Raw genomic sequence first — 19,571 nt, forward strand, 5'->3', positions numbered from 1 at the left:
GAGTTATCAATGAGAAGTTGATGGATGCTTGTTAATAATCACTGCTGACATGCTTGGAGGAGGTGCAAGGAAAACCAAATGAGGGCAGCAGAGAGAAAAAAGTGCTGGAATGCAATGTAAAAACTGCAGTTGCTGGAAATTGTAAATAAAACAATATGATTATCAGGTAGCATCTGTGGTGAGATGAAATTTGGTTGATGATAACCAGTCATCTTGTTTGGGTATGTAAAATTACTGAATTTAGTGTCAGGTTCTGAAAGTGAGAGTAAGAAGGCAAATTAAAATGAAGACATCTAAAAGCTCAAGATCACACTTTGAGCCAGTCACCCAATCTACAGTCAGCTGATGAACTAAACAGGTTACCTCATGAGCACCAAATGTGGTATATTAGATTTGAAATGAAAATAATTGGTATCAGCTGGGAAAAAAAATATTTAGGTCTCTGATAAGAAGCAGAGCGATGAGGGAAGATGTTCTGTCTCTTGAAAGGAAAACGTCATGAAGGAAGTAACTGCTGGAGAAACTTAGTAGGTTAGGCAGCATCTTTGAAGGCAGAGGGAATATCAACACTTCAGGTCAAGACGTCATTCATTTCCACTAGAGACCCACTGAGTTCCTCCAGTAGTTTGTTTTTGCTCTAGATCACAACATCTGCATTCTCATATCACTGTGAGGAGAATGATTGGTCAAAAGAAAAGAACAAACTAATTTTGGCCACCTTCAATGTATTTCTACTATCAGCTACCCCATCCCTTTCAACAATCCAAAGTAAAATGCACCTTCCGCAAATCTCAGGTTCACTCATTTCACCAACCATTCCCCTTCCCAGGGCACCTTTTTTAAAAAAAATCTTCAATTTTCCATAAAACATCTGTGTTTACAGAATTTTACATTTCACCTTCAGATGTCATTTTCTGTGCCATTAATTTAATTGCAAGGTAATTAACTTCCCGTAGGAATTTAAAATTCATAAAAACACATGCTGTCAAGAGCTACTATTACAAGTAATAATTTACATAAATTTGCCACTAATGTTAATTTAGAGAAGCACACAGACTCCATCATCCCTCCCCTAGGTGTTTCCTCCTCCTAGAACATACACTGTAACCTGAACTACATACAAAAGCAGAATAGACATCAGCTAAATCGACTTACCCTCTCACTTGATCAGTGCAGTACAAGCAAGAGGATGGGAAATGACAAAAGCGATGGTGAAGTGTAAGTAGCAAAGCAAGTGAATTAATTACAAAATCACCAGCATCATCCTGGGCTTAATCCTGGAAGTTGTTCCTAATCCAATTCTGCACCACTTGATTTGCTGAATTATGTATCTTGCACAACATCTTCTGTTGTAATCTTAGCTTCGAAGGGTAATCCACAAATGTAAGCTGATTACTTCTGCCCATCAGCTCTCCAGAGCTGCTTAAGGTTCAGATTGTCACAATTATCAGCCCGAGGATGAAAAAAACAGAATTTGTGTCTTCATGACTTCAACTCCAAATTTTCTAAGAAGTCAATCTGGAGAATGGGATGTAACTTCAAGTCTTTTTCACAGGGAAATTCAGAATTTGGTGTCAGTTCGATAGGAAAAGGCTGATTATCTTCACACTTTTAAAAGATTTCCAGCTCCCTTTAAAGAACTAGCTTATACTTTCATTTGCTCCATTTTCTTTATTGTTCAAATATTTTTTCCATTTTATTCCATTGCTCATTTATAATTTTTATTAATATAATTAAAAATCTTAAAGCATGCTAAACTCTTTTAAACTCTCCCAAAGGCATAAATAGCAAATGCTCAGAATGACTGATACTTGCATACTGTGTAAACTTCAATGCTTTAAGGCTTTCCTGGAAGTTAAAACACAGTTTATGGCCATTTGCAAGTCTGTTCTACTTGAAACATTCAACGAGTTAGGATCAGTGGCTCCTCTTCCTTTCTACCCTATAATTCCTTAGAGGTCAGTTTAGGCTGGTATTAATAGACTTTGCAAAATGAACAGCTTTTGCAGAAAGGTTTGTACTTTGTCCAGTAATAATGTACGTGAATCTAGCTACTTTGAAGATAAGGGCATCTCAATAAACAAAACTCATACCAGTCTCCTAGATACTTTTAATAGTCTTCGCTGTATTTCAGTTGAGCTTCAACTAGATAACACGAAAAAAAGGTAGAATCAGAATAAGATGGCCTGCAGTTCATATGTGATAGGACTTTCAGAATCATGCTATGAACACTTACTAGTTTGACATCATTCCTATCATCTAAACACTCCATAACCTCATGTGCTGCTACACAGCTCCATACTACAGGAAGATTTAAATGTTAAAATTGTTCTCTTTTCAGAAAAGATTAGTATTAGTTAGAACTCCCAAGCTGTATTTAAAATACTTCATTGAGAAAGCATTTTTACCGTCCTACTTTTAACATACCAAAGGAAAAACAAAAAAAAAAATACCCTCAGATGCATGCAAAGACACATCTCTCAGATAGCACAGGCAGGCCCTGGGTTACGAACGAGGCCCATTCCTGAATCTGTCTTCAAGTTGGATTTGTATGCAAGTCAGAACAAGTACGTCCGGTATTATTCAGCATCAGTTAGTCAAACGCTTGTCTTACTATATATTATATATTTTACCTTTCTATGCTTATAAAACACTTAAGAAACGTATGTATTCCAATAATTAAACCTCTGCGTTGCTTGGTAATAATTGTAGCTTTCATCGGGGTAGGGCCTTTCACACGCTCCATTATTCTCACTTTATCCTTTAAAATTGTTCCGATCGTTCATCGACTGTAACCTAACTCTTTTCCAATGACCGATGGCATTTCACCTCTTTCCAAACGCTTTATTATTTCCACTTTATTTTCAATCGTGATCGCTTCCTGTCAATGGAACAGAAACAATGCGGGCGGCGGGTCCCTACCTCCGTTGGGTCCTAAGGACCACCGCACTGAATTGCCCGGGTCCTAAAGTCCACTGCACTGAGACAGGTTAAATGGGACAAGTGCTGGGTTTGGGTATTTGATCCTCCACAATATTCTGCGTATATTAATCCTATATGATCCTCCACAATATTAAACTGGAGGTGGCAGTGTTTTTTGTTTACAATGTTGAGTTGCGAGCTTGACATCTACCCGGCACGGATGGTACGGGAGTCACTGGATCGACATCAACCCGGCACAAAAGCGGTCTGCCACTGGATCAAACTCGGGAACCTCCGTTCTCCAGCCTGGTGCTGATCTCACTGCGCCACCAGCTGACTGGAACGGGTGGGGGGGGGGGGGGAGAGAGCAGGGTCAGGGTGAATCTTGCTAAGAAAAATTTAAGCCAAATATAAAGTTGGCACTCAACACAGTGCCAACAGCAATGACTTAAAATGGCAGATGGCGTTCTCCTTCCTCAGTTTGTAAGTACCAGTTGTCCACATGTCGGACGTTCGTAACTCGGGAACTACCTGTATACCTCATTTCACGTTGCTTTCAAGAAATCCTGAAGTAAAAGCATAGCAGCATTACATTGCAGCTGGGTAAAACACATAAAAAGGAACTTATTTCATGCTTGGAATGTCCAGTCGTAGGCTTTTTCTGCATTTACATTAGATTTATCTTTTAAATTTTCTCCAACTGCAGCAGCTCTCTGCGTATCACTAAACAGCATTTTCTGTCAAATCACCAATTAAAAGTAACAGACAGAACTAAACATGTTTCATCAACAAGCTAATTATCTGAATGGGTGAAAAATATTCTTCACCCATACAAAGCTAACTCTCTGCAACCTTTGCTAAATTAAAAGAGGGACAGTACATAAGAAAATGAAAAAAAGTAAAATGAGGGACGGGGGAGTTCAGAAGGCAGTGAAGTGTAGGACTAAAGAGGAGAGGGTGATATGCAAGGGAGGGCCAGTGAACGGCTTAGAAGGTAAAAGCAAAGATTCAGTGGAGGGTGGGGCAAAAACAAGATGGAGTCAATGGAGATCATGCAATTAAAGTGGTTGAGAGTCTAAGAGTTTAAGGCGAAGGCAAAGGCAAACATCTAGGAAGAAAACAGGTAATGAAAGGTGAAAGCACAAAAGGGACAAATGGAGACCATGAAGATAAGGGAGGCAAAGGGAAGTTCACAGCGTGGGAAAGACAAGTGGCTTGCGAAGCACGGTGGAGACAAAGAATGTAAGGAAATCTCAGGAATGCTGAGAACATGGGGAGAGGGAAGGGGAAAGTTACCTGAGAGCACAAGAGATGCAAGGAGTAATGGGCGGGGGGGGGGGGGGCGCAAGGGTACGGAGTGCACAGGAGCTGCTGAGAACACAAGGGAAGGAAGAGATTCTGAAGGATGAGGGGAGATATGATTGTAATAGGGGTGCAAGATTTTAAGCGTTTATTTGCAAAGCTGAGTGCAACTACAGGAATTTGCTCACCACAGTCCAGTCAGGTGGATAAACTAAGATATACATATAGAAAGTTCCAGACAACATAAGTACCTGACAAGTTTATGCTATAATTCTTTTGTTATGAACGCTTGACTTATTTACACTAAACTGTCAAAAAACGTCAAAGGACTAAATGAAGTAATCTATTCAACAGATTATTAGGTCATTATCTAGAGACTTGTACTAAAGCTTCAATTATACCAATCTCTAAGAAAAATATGGTAACCTGCTTCAAAAACTATCACCCAGTAGCACTTACATCCATTGTGATGCTTTGAGAGGCTGGTGATGAAACATATCAACTCCTGCATGAGAAGTGACTTAGATACACTCCCATTTGCCTACCAGCACAAAAGGTCCGCAGCAGATGCCATTTCATTAGCTCTTTACTTAACCCCTTGGAACATCTGGACAGCAAAGATGCATAAGTCAGGATGCTCTTTATCAACTTTAGCTCGAAATTCAATACTATCAAACTCAAAACAAATCAATAAGCTTCAAGACCTGGCCTCAATATTTCCTTGTGCATTGGATCTTCAATTTCCTCACTTACAGACCCCAGTCAGTTCAGATAGGCAACATGTAAGTACATGTTCAACACAGCACTGTGGGCCAAAGGGCCTGTATTGTGCTGTAGGTTTTCTATGTTTCGATGTAACATTTCCTCCTCAATCTCTATCAGCACAGGTGCACCACAAGGCTACATGCTTAGCCTCCTGCTCTATTCGCTTTATACTAATGACTGTGAGCTCCATTATCATATTCAAATTAGCTGATAACACCAGTGTCAAAGGCGGTGATGAATCAGTACATGGGAGGGACACTGACAATCTGGCCCAGTGGTGCTGCAACAACAATCTCTCTCAATATCAGCAAGACCAAGGAGACTTCGAGGAGAGGAAACCAAAGGTCCATGAGCCAATCTTAATTGGGGGATTAGACATGCGGAGAGTTAGCAACTTTAAATTCCTCGGTATTAAAATATCAGAGGAACTATCCTGGGCCCAGCACGCAAGTGCAATTACGAAAAAAAAAGCACAGTAAGGTCTCTAATTCCTTACAGGGTTGTAAAGATTCAGCATGACATCTAAAACTTTGACAAACTTCCTGAGATGTGTAGTGCAGAGTATATCAACTAGTTGCATCATATAGCCAGGTATAGAAACACCAATGCCCTTGAATAGAAAAACCTCAAAAAGTAGTAGATATGGCCCAGTCTATCACAGGTAAAGTCCTCCCCACAACTGAGCACATCTACACAGAGCGCTGTCACAGGAAAGCAGCACCTATCATCAAGGATCCCCACCACCCAGACCATGCTCTCTTTTCGCTGCCACCATCAGGAAGGTACGAGAGCCTCAGGATCCATACCACCAGCTTCATGAACAGTTATTACCCCTCAATGATCAGGCTCTTGAACCAGAGGGGATACCTTCACTCCCCCCATCACTGAACTGTACCTACGAATTCATTTTCAAAGAACCTTCATCTCCTGTTCTCGATATTTATTGCTTACTTATCATTATTATTCCATTTTTTCCTTTGTATTTGCATAGTTTGTTGTCTTTTGCATCTGGGCTGTTTGCCCATACTGCTGGCTACGATCTTTCATTGATTCTATTGCATTTCTTGGATTTACTGTGTATGCCTGCAAGAAAATGAATCTCAAGGTTGCATATGGTGATATACATTTACTTCATTAATAAATATACTTCGAACTTTAAGAGGCTATTGCTACTGAAACCTTCAAAGTATTGCAGCAAAGGGCACCTGTGGCATACTGACAGCATCATTAATGTTAAGGAGCTACATTACAACGTTGCTTACTTATCTATTATAACATCTATCTTGGATTTATTTAACTGTGAACTGAAAAACAGGAAGTTAAAGCAACACAAATGGTGCCTTCAAAAAGCAGTAAAAAAAAACAGGTTGCCAGGGAAAGAATGTTGAAGAAGAAAATTGTTGATTGTGTGAAAATTTAATGAAGTTTAGCTTGATTCAATTGCTAAAGTAGATGAAACATTTATATTTAAGAGTCAGGGTTGTATTCCAATAGTAAGGATAGAAAATATAAATACTATTTAGAATTGTGGCAATCTACAATGTAGTTTTAAGAATATTAGACTATAGACACACTGTAGCCGGACTTCAAGGTGAGTGGTCCCAGGTGCAAATCCAGCTGGCTCCTTGCATGCTTTCCATCCATGCTGGGTTGAGTGTCAAGCTAGCAAGTCGGCCTCATTAAAATAAAGACAAATGCTAAAAAAAACCAGCAAGGTGCCACCTGATGCGCCACAAGGCACGGAGAGGAACTCAACTCAACAACAGGTACACTATCACATAATACTGCTGCTTAATTAACATGTTAGCTGCAATAACAGTTGAAAGCACAAAGACTATTACAATTTCAGACAATTATTTAAAAGTGAAAAATAATTTCACCCTAGCATTAATGAAAAGCAGTAACAAATACAGCAGTAACAAACAATGTTATCACCAATAGTACATAACGAAACTCAGCCCAGGCTTCCCATAGCTGACATAATATCTGGTGTCTCATATTGTCATTTCACATATATATACTGCTGCATATACTCTATGATCTCACTTCTTCACCCTCCCCACCCCGTCCCAGTTTAGTTACTGAGACACCAACCTCTTTTGCGTTTGCAATATCCTGTTGCTCCTGCCCTGCCAACTGAGTTCAATTCCAGCCATTTGCTCATTTCAATTTTCTTTGCTGCACTATAACCAACAACATAGCTCATTATGAAATACATGAAAATTCTGTTAATCCGCAACCCTTGGCCTTTTGGCAGTACCCAACTCAAGGGTATTTCAGAATATCAAATGTTATTCCAATAATATTCCAAGATATTATTAACTTCAGTTTTATGCATTACACAGTAAAGTAATAAATTTCTCTTGAAACAAGCTTAAAAGCAGCACAGGAAATGAGGCACAAGTTTTAAGGGAGCACAGGAAGCAGATGCGGCTGGAATTTCAAAGGAGCACAACAACAGGTCCCCGGTACAAGACCTCCAAGCATGGCAGATCCTGTTAAGTTTCAAAGATAGTGGGGTAACAAGGACCCAGTGAATAGAACGACGAATGGGAATCAGTCTCTGAGCAGGAAGGGAGTCCAGGAAAAGGTACTCCAGCAAGGGAACATGGTTACCACGGTTCCAGTGGCACAAAGGAAAGGCAGAAATCAGCAATGGAGATCCCAATGCAGAAACATTAGATTACTAAGATGACAGGTTTCACTGCTCTATTCTATAACTAAGATACAGTGAAACTCTGATATCTTTTTCCCATATGAAACACAAGGGTGAAATGAGCAAGGAAACAGCTGCAAATTCCTTATTTGCCTGCTTATTTGCTATGAGTGTTGGAGCCTTATTGCAACAGACTCCTCCAGCTCATTTCAGTCAAGTACAGAATGGGAGATAGCACTACAGCACTAGTTAGATCAACAGTCAGACAGCAGCAGATGGAGAGAGAAAAACTGGAAAGAAGATACACAAAAAGATGTTGACTAGAGAGAGGATGGAAGGAAGGGGCAAAAGGAAGGGGGAAAAAAAAAAGAGTAGTGATTGCAGATTGGGGATATGTGACAGCAAGACAGCTTCTTTCAGTCTTCCAGACTGGTTCACATTGAGACAAGGCAATAACTTGCAGTTGCAGGCAGGGTGGCAGGGGGAAATAAGTTGATAGTGGTGGGAGTGATTCTAAGGATAAAGGTAAGTAGCTAAGTATGGTATGGATTTCTTAATGGGCTTCCACAACTGAACACTGCCCTGAGAAGACCACGTTGAAGTCCAATAAATATGCAGGTTTTGTGGATGATCACAGCCATCAGAACCAATGGTTCTCCAAACCATTCTAAATAGCTTCAATAATATCTAGAATTATGACATGATTGTTCTATATGAACCTTATACTTACATCTGGATATTCTTTAACAGGCACATAAAGTTTCTCTTGTAATTGTACAATCGGCCCCACACCATCTGGTAATTCTGCACTTCGTTTCTCTGTGCTGCCATTTAACGTGTCGTTGTACATATCTTTCCGCACTCTGCTGATCTCTGCAGAACAAAAGAGATGTTAAGCCAACCCTATTAAGTATTTATCTTAAAAACAGGTGAAAACTGTTCTAACAACAAAAAATAAACTATGTTATCTTTCTGGAAAGGTATGATGATGACAATGACAGATGTACAATACAGCTTTCTACTGTGGCAAGATGCACCAGCCTACCAGATGGTTCCTCATAGGAAGGAAAATTTAATGGGCACTTTCTAAACAATTCTCAGGGCTATAATAGGAATAATAGGTGGTTTGTCCACAACTCAAATTGTCTTATCATGCTGAAACTTTCAGGTTAAAACCTATATTAAAATTGTTATAAGCATGGAGGAATTGACAAGTATATACGATTGCAACCTTGGTGTCACTGCTGTCAGTGTCAGTGATAGCCATGCTTTTTTTTTATTATCCACAGGAAGTCCATGCTGCAAACCTTTGCAAATAACTTAATGTCCAATATACTCAATGTCCATCTGACATATCCTAAACAACCAAATCATGCCAATATTTTAATATGAAAAATATAAGCAAAGATGTAGTAGCGTATATAGAAAAGGTCAGAAATATTGTCTTAGTACTTGATTGATGCCAAAAAATCAATGCAATACCACTGCAATAATGTACAACACTCATTGATCCAAATAGTTTAAAAGATAATTTTCCCCTAGGCTAGCTCTAAATCTCCAGCTGTATATTCATACAGTATATCCCTCCTTAACGACCCACCTTCAAAAACAGTATAGCAGCAATCATTTCGGGGATAAATGCAATAGGATCATTTTCAAGTTCAACAGATCAGTCACTTCTGAGAAAACAATGCATTTATGCTGGAAAGGGAACAATTAGAATAAGCTGCCTATAACCAAAAGATACCAAGTTGATTGGAAAAAAATTAACCCAACATTAAAACATCTAGAAATTTGCAAGTACAGAAATACATTGCTACAACCCAATATCCATAACAGAACGAGTTTTTAAAGGTTCAATTGAATTTGGACGTTCTACAATACTCAACGGTACAAGAAAAATAGTAAGTGATAGGATAAGGAGGAATAGGCAATATTTGTTAGATTTCCTCTTTTCCAGCTCCGTAACATCAGATGCAGCTGGAACTCAATTAGATGGGGGAACGGAGAGGGGGGAGGGGAGTGTGGTGCAGGGTAGGCATCTCTGTTGCCCTGTTGCATTGATGACATTATAGTTAAAAAAACAAACTAAAATTGTCATTTCTGTTCTTCCCCTCAGATGTTGCCTGAACCGTTGAATATCTTGAGCACTTAATTTTAAGGTAATATTTCCAGCATCTATAGTATTTTTGTAGTTAAGAAGTTCCATCTAACTTTTAAAATATTTTACCTAGACCGAAACAAATACTGGTAAATTGACAAAATGTTAAGCAGGAGGGTGATATATCAAAGTTTTAAAGTTTACTTAAATTTTAAAACACCTTGTGTTTTGCAACAATATCAGCTATCAAAAATTTTCAACATTTCCTTCAAGACCACAGAGGTAAATAGAAAATAATCATGCCTGGATCTTTATGCCCAATCAGTACTGTTAATGGTTCCACTAGTGCAAGGGTCAGCAACCAGCGGCTCCGGAGCCGCATGCGGCTCTTTGATCTCTGTGCTGCGGCTCCCCGTAGTTTGTTAGTTTTTGAAAAGTAATTCGAAATTTGAAGATTATGGTGATCTTGTACAATCTAAAAACGTTGTGGAGACCGCATTTCCTGGCACATCCGAACTGGCTCACAATTAGCCACCATTCCGGCTAAGGGAGATAGCCTACGGGGGTTTGTGAGTACGTGTCTTTTGGAGCATCCGCGCCCACGGGGACGGGTTGAGGGAGGCTTTAAATCAAGGCTGTTTAGTTCGAATAAAGTTACCTTTGACTGCAGTGTCTTTATTTTAGCGCTGCGTGTAGCGCTACACCGCTACAACATGTTTTTTATCGCTAATAATATACATCACCACTGCCAATGCCTGACACCCACCAGTGCGCGCTTTCTTTTAATTCTTTGATCCAAGGTAGGCTACCTATAGAGTAACCTTCAACCCAACGTCTTTTTTTCGGAGTTCAAAATGTTTTTGTTGCATGCAGAAATGTAATTTCGTTTTCTCTGCAGGAGTTCATCAATTTCATAAATGCAACACATTATAGTTTGTTTATACATAGCATAAAGGCAAAAAAAACCGTTGTATGCAGTGTTATTTCATTTTAAATGTCAAACGGGTTTTGTGGCTCCCAGTGTTTTCTTTTCTGTGGGAAATGGGTCCATATTGGCTCTTTCAGTGGTAAACGTTGCCGACCCCTGCACTAGTGTGTTGTATGTTGTGCTCTCTTCAAAATTTCTACCGTCAAGAGATGAATTTCCTAGTCTTGAAATTCCTTTCAATTCGTTAATTAGGCCACAACAGAGGAACAAGGAAAACATGACAATAGTTAATAGATATACACAATAATGTGCATGTGAAAAACCTTTCTAATGTTGAGTACACAGGGTTATTCTCTTCATAAGTGCATAGCCACTATAAAAAGGATAGCTTAATATTTAAAATGTTTCAATGTACTAGTTTAAATAACGTATTTGGCAAAATAATTTCTTTATTCATGTTTATTGTTCTATAATGGCACATGTTGTTTAAACAAAATTCTGAGTATTAGTGCTTAAAAAATCTGGAAAGAATACCCACATTTACATCATAATGAATATTGCAAAATTATTTCAGATACTTATCTTTGCACAGTTAGTAGCATAATTCTGAGAACTACAATTTATGGAGTAATACCAGATTTCTTCAAACTTGTCTCATTGTGCTGTTATAGTATAGTATGTCCACATCCTAAGCTTCCTTCACTACTCAACAATTCCAACCGATAATTCCTTTGTCAAAATATGTACTCACGTATCTGTTAATTATTCACAATCACACATTAATTTATGCAATGGATTTTAATGTAGCTATTTACCTAATTAATGCATACTTCAAAAAATGCAAGAAATGTGTGTGTATAATCTGTTAATAATATGCAAGGTTCCTATCCCTGAACACCAGTTAGACTCAAACAACAGTGTTAAGGTTGGTTTATTATAGAGAACTACTATCCCCATTGAAAGTGGAGAGAAATGCAACAATAATTGGCCAAACTTTGTTAACTTCATATCAAAACTTCCAGGGGCAGAGCCCTCTCTTTGAGAGAAATTCACACCTAGCAAGCTTCTATGAGCATTCTGAAACTTGAAAAATTATTAAAGTCAAAGTAAATAATTAAATTTAAATATTAAAAGACCAAAACAAAGTCTACTCAAAATTCAAAACACACAAATAAAGATACTAACAAAGTAGCTTTGCTGCCTAACCCTTCATTCTACAACCTCCAATGAAATGAATAGGTTCTTGAATTCTCCAGTTCCAGTTTTGTGGATTCTGAAACGACTGATGAGGCCAATGTGGGATATGTTGCCCGCACCACAGATAGGACAAGACAAACAGGTGGGCAGTTTTGTGAGGTGATCTTCAGCTTCCAAGTGCTGCTGAAGCATGAATCTAAATTCATTCCTTTTCCACACTGAACAGTCATAGGCCAGGAGTTCCCTAGAGTGTTAAGAATGAAATTAAGAGTCTGACATGGGTTATCTCTCATCTGACCTGGAATCATCATATTCCAGCTCAGATGAGAGATAACCTAGGTCAGGTTGCAGACCACAGTACCCAGGTAGATCCTTCACATGATGGCAGTGGTAAGGTGGTAGAGAAGAAGAGGAAGGTCAAGTGGCCAGCAATGGCAGATGAGAAGGCTTGGCGTGTGTTTGAAGAGGATATCAGTATGATGTTGGAGAACACTCTCAGGGGACCATCAAAGAGAAAGTTGGAAGTGAAGGGCAATATGATTTATAATGTTAGAAAGTACAGGCTTGGTTTAGTTGAGTTGAAGAAAGAAAAGCCTACACAGCAACCAAGCAGACGCCAGGAGGAGATAAGTAGATTGAGGAGAGAGCTTAGATCATTGAGACAGAGGTGGAAGGTAGCAAGTGAGGGTGATAAGCCAGGGATTGCTGATCTCTGAGAGCAGTTTCGAATAAAGTTAGCACCACTCCGTCATGCAGAGTCACAGCATAAAAAGAGAAAGAAGAGAGAGAAGGCAAGAAAGGCATTCTTTGAGAACCCTCACCAGTTCACAAAGAGATTGAAGAAAGTAAGAGCGGGCAGCTTAACATCTCTCAACAAGAACTTGAAGATCACCTGACAAGCACTTACTCTAACAAACAGTGGGAGGTTCCTTTGCTTGACATTTCTGGGCTTGTGAAGCCTACTGAAGTTCGATCTGCCAGAACCCAAACTGGCAGAAGTCGAGCGGTTCATCAAAAAGGCAAGGTCAGGTTCAGTGCCAGGACCTAATGGAGTGCCGTATAAGGGGTTCAAGAAGTGTGAAGAGCTGAGGAAATATTTGTGCAGATTGTTAAAGGTGGTGTGGAGACAAGGTGTTGTTCCTTTGTCATGGAGTGAGGCTGAAGGAGTATACATCCCGAAGGAAGAGATTGCTATTACATTGATTCAGTTCCGACCAATTTCACTCCTGAATGTAGAGGGGAAGATTATGTTTGGCATTCTAGCAGTAAAAATACCTTCTTTTGTGATAGAGAATGGATTGGTAAATACATCTGTGCAGAAGGCAGGAATACCAGGCTTCCCGGGATGCCTTGAACATACTAGTATGATATGGCATACCATCCAGGAGTCGAAAAGGTTGAAAAGAAATCTGGCTGTAGTTTGGTTTGATCTTGCAAATGCGTATGGTTCCATTCCCCATGTCTTGATTGAGTTTGCGATGGAATTCCTATGGATTCCTGCTAAGGTGAGGAACTTCGTTATGCAGTGCTACAATGATTTCTGGATGAGGTTTTCCACTCAGCAGTTTACAAGTAGGTGGCCGAGCTTGGACATTGGTATCCCAATGGGATGTGCGATTTCACCCATCCTTTTTGTGTTAGCCATGGAGGTCATTGTGAGGGCTGTAGAATCAGTGGGACCAGCTGTCGCACTTGATGGCAGAGTGGAGTTGCCACCAATACATGCATTCATGGACCATCTCACCCTTTTGGGTCCTAGCACACAGGCAGTGGAAAGTGTACTATCTAGACTCGAGGAGCTAATGGATTGGGGAAGAATGAAGTTCAAGAGCAAGGAGTCAAGGAGGCTTGTTCTTAGGAGAAGAAAGCTGGTTGACTTTCATTTCACCCTTTGTAGAGAGGAGATTCTATCCATTCAGGACCAACCAGTTAAGAGCCTCGGGCGATGGTAAACAGAGGAGCTGAGAGACACCAAGAGGGTTCAAAAAACAGGAGAACAGATCAGCAGAGGTCTGATGTCTGTCGACAAGTGTGGTTTGCCTGGCAAATTGCAGTTGTGGTGCTTGCAGTACGGACTGATGCCACGGATAATGTGGCCACTAACTGTCTATGAACTGGCAATGTCCCATGTTGAGGCAATGGAACGGAAGATCAAAAAGTATGTGAAGAAGTGGCTTGGAGTACCGAGCAGCCTCACTAATATGGCAATCCACAGTAGCCAGACAAAGTTTACCATCCCAGTGCAACCCCTTGTTGAAGAGGTCAAGGTAGCCAAGGTAGGATCATTCTTGATGCTTCGAAACTCAAAAGACCTTGTCATCAAGAACATCCACCCAAATGTGAGATCAGGCAGGAAGTGGTCAGCCCGGGCAGCAGTCGATGAGGCAGAGTCTAGATTGAAGCACAAGGAGATGGTTGGGGCTACCCAGCTAGGTCGCCAGGGACTTGGATGGACAACCCCACAAGTGGTGGTCATCTTTTACAGGTAAGGAGCGTCATGAGCTTGTAACGCATGAAATACGAGAGGTAGAAGAGGAGAAGAGGTTAGCTAAAGCAGCTGGCCTGACCAAACAAGGGACTTGGACCAGGTGGGAAAGTGTTGAACAACATCATCTATCTTGGAATGTCCTGTGGCAGATGGAACCGCTCCCCATTTCTTTTCTATATAGAGCAGTGTATGACCTGCTCCCAACACCTGCCAACCTCAGCACCTAGTATAAAGATAAGACAGACAGATGTGCTGCTTGTGGCAAGAAGGGAACACTTCAGCATTTTTTGAATGCGTGCAGAGTCAATCTTTCCAGCGGCATGTACACTTGGAGACATAACAACGTTCTCAAAATTGTAACAGAAGCGGTTGAGCAGAGAGTACTGCAGCACAACTTAGCTCATGCCCCATGCTGCACAGAACATCGCATATCATTTGTAAAAGAAGGCTACAAGTCAAGGGTGTACAGTACAGGCCCACGATCAAGCATACTTTCTTCAGCCAGTCATTGGTGTGTTAAGGCTGACCTGGATGGGAAAGGCAGTTTCCCGGAGCAAATAGTTTTCACCACATTGTGTCCAGATATAATCATCTGGTCTGACACCAGTAGAGAAGTGGTTATTGGTGAACTCACAGTCCCCTGGGAAGACAACATCGATGAAGCCCATGAGGGCAAGTTAACCAAGTATGCAGAATTAAGATCAGAGTGCAGAGACAGAGGGTGGAAGGTCTCATGCTATCCATTCGAAATAGGGTGCCATGGCTTTATTGCGTTCACTTTCCAGAAGTGGCTGCGTGACCTTGGCTTTACTAGAAGAGAGATCATGTCAACCAGCAGGGCTGTAGCTAAGGCAGCAGAGGCAGGATCATCATGGGTGTGGACTAAGTATGTCCAGAGGGGCAGGTAGTTGGACAGTGTATCCATCTTTTGTAAACTCTTCAGTAGCTGCATAGACACCTGAAGAGTAGACTATCTGTTGGATGGAAGCGACCAACAACTCTGATAGAGGCAGATGCCAAGTTGTTATGCTCATCAGTGGGAGGTGGTGCTTTAGCACTGCTGGCCCACCACCTCGAGGGAGTCTTGATCATACGCGGGCCGAAACTCCTGAAGACAGGTGGCAGATCAACTGATGATCCCACTGACGATAGCACAGGACAGTTAACATTTGTCCACATGTATTTTCAATTCTTAATTCTAGGACAGCTAGAAGGGGTCATGAGGAGGCCTTGGCAGACAAGATTAAGGAAAACCCCAAGGCATTCTACAAGTATGTGACGAGCAAGAAAATAAGACATGAGAGAATAGTACCAATCAAGTGTGACAGTGGCAAAGTGTGTATGGAACCGGAGGAGATAGCAAAGGTACTTAATGAATACTTTGCTTCAGTATTCACTACGGAAAAGGATCTTGGCGATTGTAGGGATGACTTGCAATGGACTGAATATCTTGAGCACAAAAATATTAAGGAAGAGAATGTGCTGGAGTGGTTGGAAAGCGTCAAGTCGGATAAGTCTCCAGGACCAGATGGGATGCACCCCAGGCCACTGTGGGAAGTGAGGGAGGAGATTGCTGAGCCTCTGGCAGTTATCTCTGCATCACCAATGAGGACAGAAGAGGTTCCAGAGGACTGGAGGGTTGCAGATGTTGTTCGCTTAGTCAAGAAAGGGAGCAGAGATAGCCCAGGAAATTATAGACCAGTGAGTCTTACTTCAGTGGTTGGTAAGTTGATGGAGAAGATCCTGAGAGGCAGGATTTATGAATATTTGCAGAGGCATAAAATGATTAGGAATAGTTAGTATGGCTTTGTCAAAGGTAGGTTGTGCCTTACGAGCCTGATTGAATTCTTTGAGGATGTGACTACACATGTTGATGAAGGTGGAACTGTAGATGTAGCGTATATGGATTTTAGCAAGGCATTTGATAAGGTACCCCATGCAAGGCTCATTGAGAAAGTAAAGAGGCATGGGATTCAAAGGGACATTGCTTTGTGGTCCCAGAACAGGCTTGTGCACAGAAAGCAAAGAGTGGTTGTAGATGGGTCATATTCTGCATGGAGGTCGGTGACCAGTGGTGTGCCTCAGGGATCTGTTCTGGGAACCCTACTCTTCGTGATTTTTATAAATGACCTGGATGAGGAAATGGAGGGATGAGTTAGTAAATCTACTGATGACACAAAGGTTGGGGGTGTTGTGGATGGTGTGGAGGGCTGTCAGAAGTTACAGCGAGATATTGATAGGATGCAAAACTGGGCTGAGAAGTGGCAGATGGAGTTCAACCCAGATAAGTGTGAGGTGGTTAATTTTGGTAGGTCAAATATGATGGCAGAATATAGCATTAATGGTAAGACTCTTGGCAGTGTGGAGGATCAGAGGTATCTTGGAGTCCAAGTCCAAGCTGTTAAGCAGGTTCACTCTGTGGTTAAGAAGGCATATGATGCATTGGTCCTCATCAACCGTGGGATTGAGATTAAGAGCCAAGAGGTAATGTTGCAGCAATATAAGACCCTGGTCAGACCCCACTTGGAGTACTGTGTTCAATTCTGGTCACCTCACTACAGGAAGAACGTGGAAACCATAGAAAGGGTGCAGAGGAGATTTACAAGGATGTTGCCTGGATTGGGTAGCATGCCTTATGAGAATCGGTTATAGACAATAGACAATAGGTGCAGAAGTAGACCATTCGGCCCTTCGAGCCTGCACCGCCATTTTGAGATCATGGCTGATCATCTACTATCAATACCCGGTTCCTGCCTTGTCCCCATATCCCTTCATTCCCCTATCCATAAGATACCTATCTAGCTCCTTCTTGAAAGCATCCAGAGAACTGGCCTCCACTACCTTCCAAGGCAGTGCATTCCAGACCCCCACAACTCTCTGGGAGAAGAAGTTTTTCCTTAACTCTGTCCTAAATGACCTACCCCTTATTCTCAAACCATGCCCTCTGGTACTGGACTCTCCCAGCATCTGGAACATATTTCCTGCCTCTATCTTGTCCAATCCCTTAATAATCTTATATGTTTCAATCAGATCCCCTCTCAATCTCCTTAATTCCAGCGTGTATAAGCCCAGTCTCTCTAACCTCTCTGCGTAAGACAGTCCAGACATCCCAGGAATTAACCTCGTGAATCTACGCTGCACTTCCTCTACAGCCAGGATGTCCTTCCTTAACCCTGGAGACCAAAACTGTACACAATACTCCAGGTGTGGTCTCACCAGGGCTCTGTACAAATGCAAGAGGATTTCCTTGCTCTTGTACTCAATTCCCTTTGTAACTCGATCTCTTCTTGGAGTGAATGGAGGATGAGAGGTGACCTGATAGAGGTGTACAAGATAATGAGAGGTGAACATGTGAATAGTCAAAGGTTTTTTCCCCAGGGTTGAAATGCCTAGCACGAGAGGGCATAGTTTTAAGGTGCTTAGAAATAGGTACAGAGGAGATGTCAGGGGCAAGTTGTATTTTTTTTTAATGCAGAGAGTGGTTAGTGCGTGGAATGGGCTGCTGGCAGTGGTGGTGGAGGCGGAAACAATAGGGTCTTTTAGGAGACTCCTGGATAGGTACATGGAGCTTAGAAAAATACTACGGGTAAGCCTAGGTAGTTCTAAGGTAAGTACATGTTTGGCACAGCTTTGTAGGCCAAAGGGCCTATATTGTGCTGTAAGTTTTCTATGTTTCAGTGAGTTATTCCCCACCATGCTCTAATCTACAGAAAAGCTGGACTCTGCTATTTGACTCCATGTGCAATTTACATATCACTCCTTCAAATTTATCAATAATTTCTGGACATTGATCTTTCATAGTTCATGCAAGGAACCAGGATTCACTGCAGTGTAAGGAACTATATGCCTGTTGTTCTGAATTAAATATCTACACATGATCAGCTATTATCGGCATGCAATGGTGAAGTTCTAATAACTTAATTCACAGAATACAATCACGGAAGGCAGAGCTTAGGATAATGGTGCCAAAAGGCGACTCCTTTGTCTGCATCTTCAGAAACAGCTCTACTATCTTTAATATCTCTTTTTTTTCTTTTTCAGGTTCTTTTGAAGACCTTGACCAGGAGTTACACGCTGACTTTGGTTCTTTGCGGGAATGGGACCCGCTCTCAAAGCTTGACGACCGACAGTTTATCGATATGCCAAGGATGCTGCCTAGAAGACTAGCATGTCTTCAGGGTGCCAGATTTTCATGGCTCTGGAGGCAGGCAGGTTCGAGATCGGTGCCGCCGCAGGAAGCTGGTGTGTCATAGGAGTACACAGAAGATCCAAAGCAGCCAGCTGGCTGCATGCCCAAAGACCTGAGATCTTTGATTCGAGCTCAGAAAAAGCGACATAACAGATTTTTAACATCATAAATTGGCAAGTTGTTTTCTTATGTCTCCCCACTTGCTGTGAAATGGGGACATCTCCTTTTCCCTTATCAGGGAGAGAGAGAACCTGTGTTACATCAAATTACCGGCTGAACGAATCGTCTTTGGGGTACTGCAAGTCTCTGTCTTTACTGATGTTTTGCTGCACGCTTGAGTGCTCGGTGCAGGGTGCAGATGCTTTCTTGCTGGTGGGGGGGGTGTTTGTCACTTTGCTACTGCCTATGTGAGGGAGGGGGGCTGGAGTGAGCTTTGGGGTTCTAATATTTAACTGTCATTCAGCCTTTGGGGTGCTCCTCTGTTTTCGTGGATGTTTGCGAAATAAAAAATTTCAGGATGTATATTGTATACATTTGTCTGACATTAAATTGAACCAATTGAACTTAAACAACAGTTCATAAGTTCAACTAAATATATTTACTGAAATGTTATGAAAATTGTTGGGATCTTTCAAAAATAACAGCTCATTTTTAATACAGATGAAGCTTTTACAGTATGCAGGTTAATACTTGTTCACATTCAAAATACCAAGACAAGCTTTCGATAAGAAAATCTTTTGATATGATATATTGTATAGTATTACAAATCTTCACAGCACTGTGCTTTATGTATGGTTTGCAGAAGCAGGGTTTCCTAGTGACAGAACACTGAAAGTCTGTGTGTACTCACTATAAAAGCACTGGTGATGCCAATAACTGCAAGATAGTTACTTTCCAATGACAGGCTGAGATAACATGTAGAGGAAAAAAAGCCAAGTGATAAATCATAATCACCAGACCTTAGAACTGTAGCATTAATCCTTTTTTGGAAAAAAACATTTTCATTCAAATATTAAATTAAAA

General features: G+C 41.1%; 1 protein-coding gene and 1 long non-coding RNA gene across 6 annotated transcripts in view; one reads left to right on the forward strand and one right to left on the reverse strand.

Moving 5' to 3' along the window:
- Positions 1 to 19,571, reverse strand: part of LOC132403148 (KH domain-containing RNA-binding protein QKI) — a 529,050-nt gene that overhangs the window by 351,353 nt on the left and 158,126 nt on the right. For all 5 annotated transcript variants that reach the window (XM_059986471.1, XM_059986476.1, XM_059986472.1 and 2 more), the window contains exon 2: positions 8,376 to 8,518. In XM_059986471.1, coding sequence (XP_059842454.1) covers positions 8,376 to 8,518 — 143 coding nt within the window. The remainder of the gene's footprint in view (positions 1 to 8,375; positions 8,519 to 19,571) is intronic.
- Positions 1,111 to 19,016, forward strand: LOC132403150 (uncharacterized). The gene is made up of 3 exons (XR_009515190.1): positions 1,111 to 1,218; positions 9,765 to 9,807; positions 18,401 to 19,016. It is a non-coding gene; the product is annotated as an uncharacterized LOC132403150 (long non-coding RNA).

This window comes from Hypanus sabinus, chromosome 12 (genome assembly GCF_030144855.1).
Source record: "Hypanus sabinus isolate sHypSab1 chromosome 12, sHypSab1.hap1, whole genome shotgun sequence".
In the NCBI taxonomy this organism is placed as follows: Eukaryota; Metazoa; Chordata; class Chondrichthyes; order Myliobatiformes; family Dasyatidae; genus Hypanus; species Hypanus sabinus.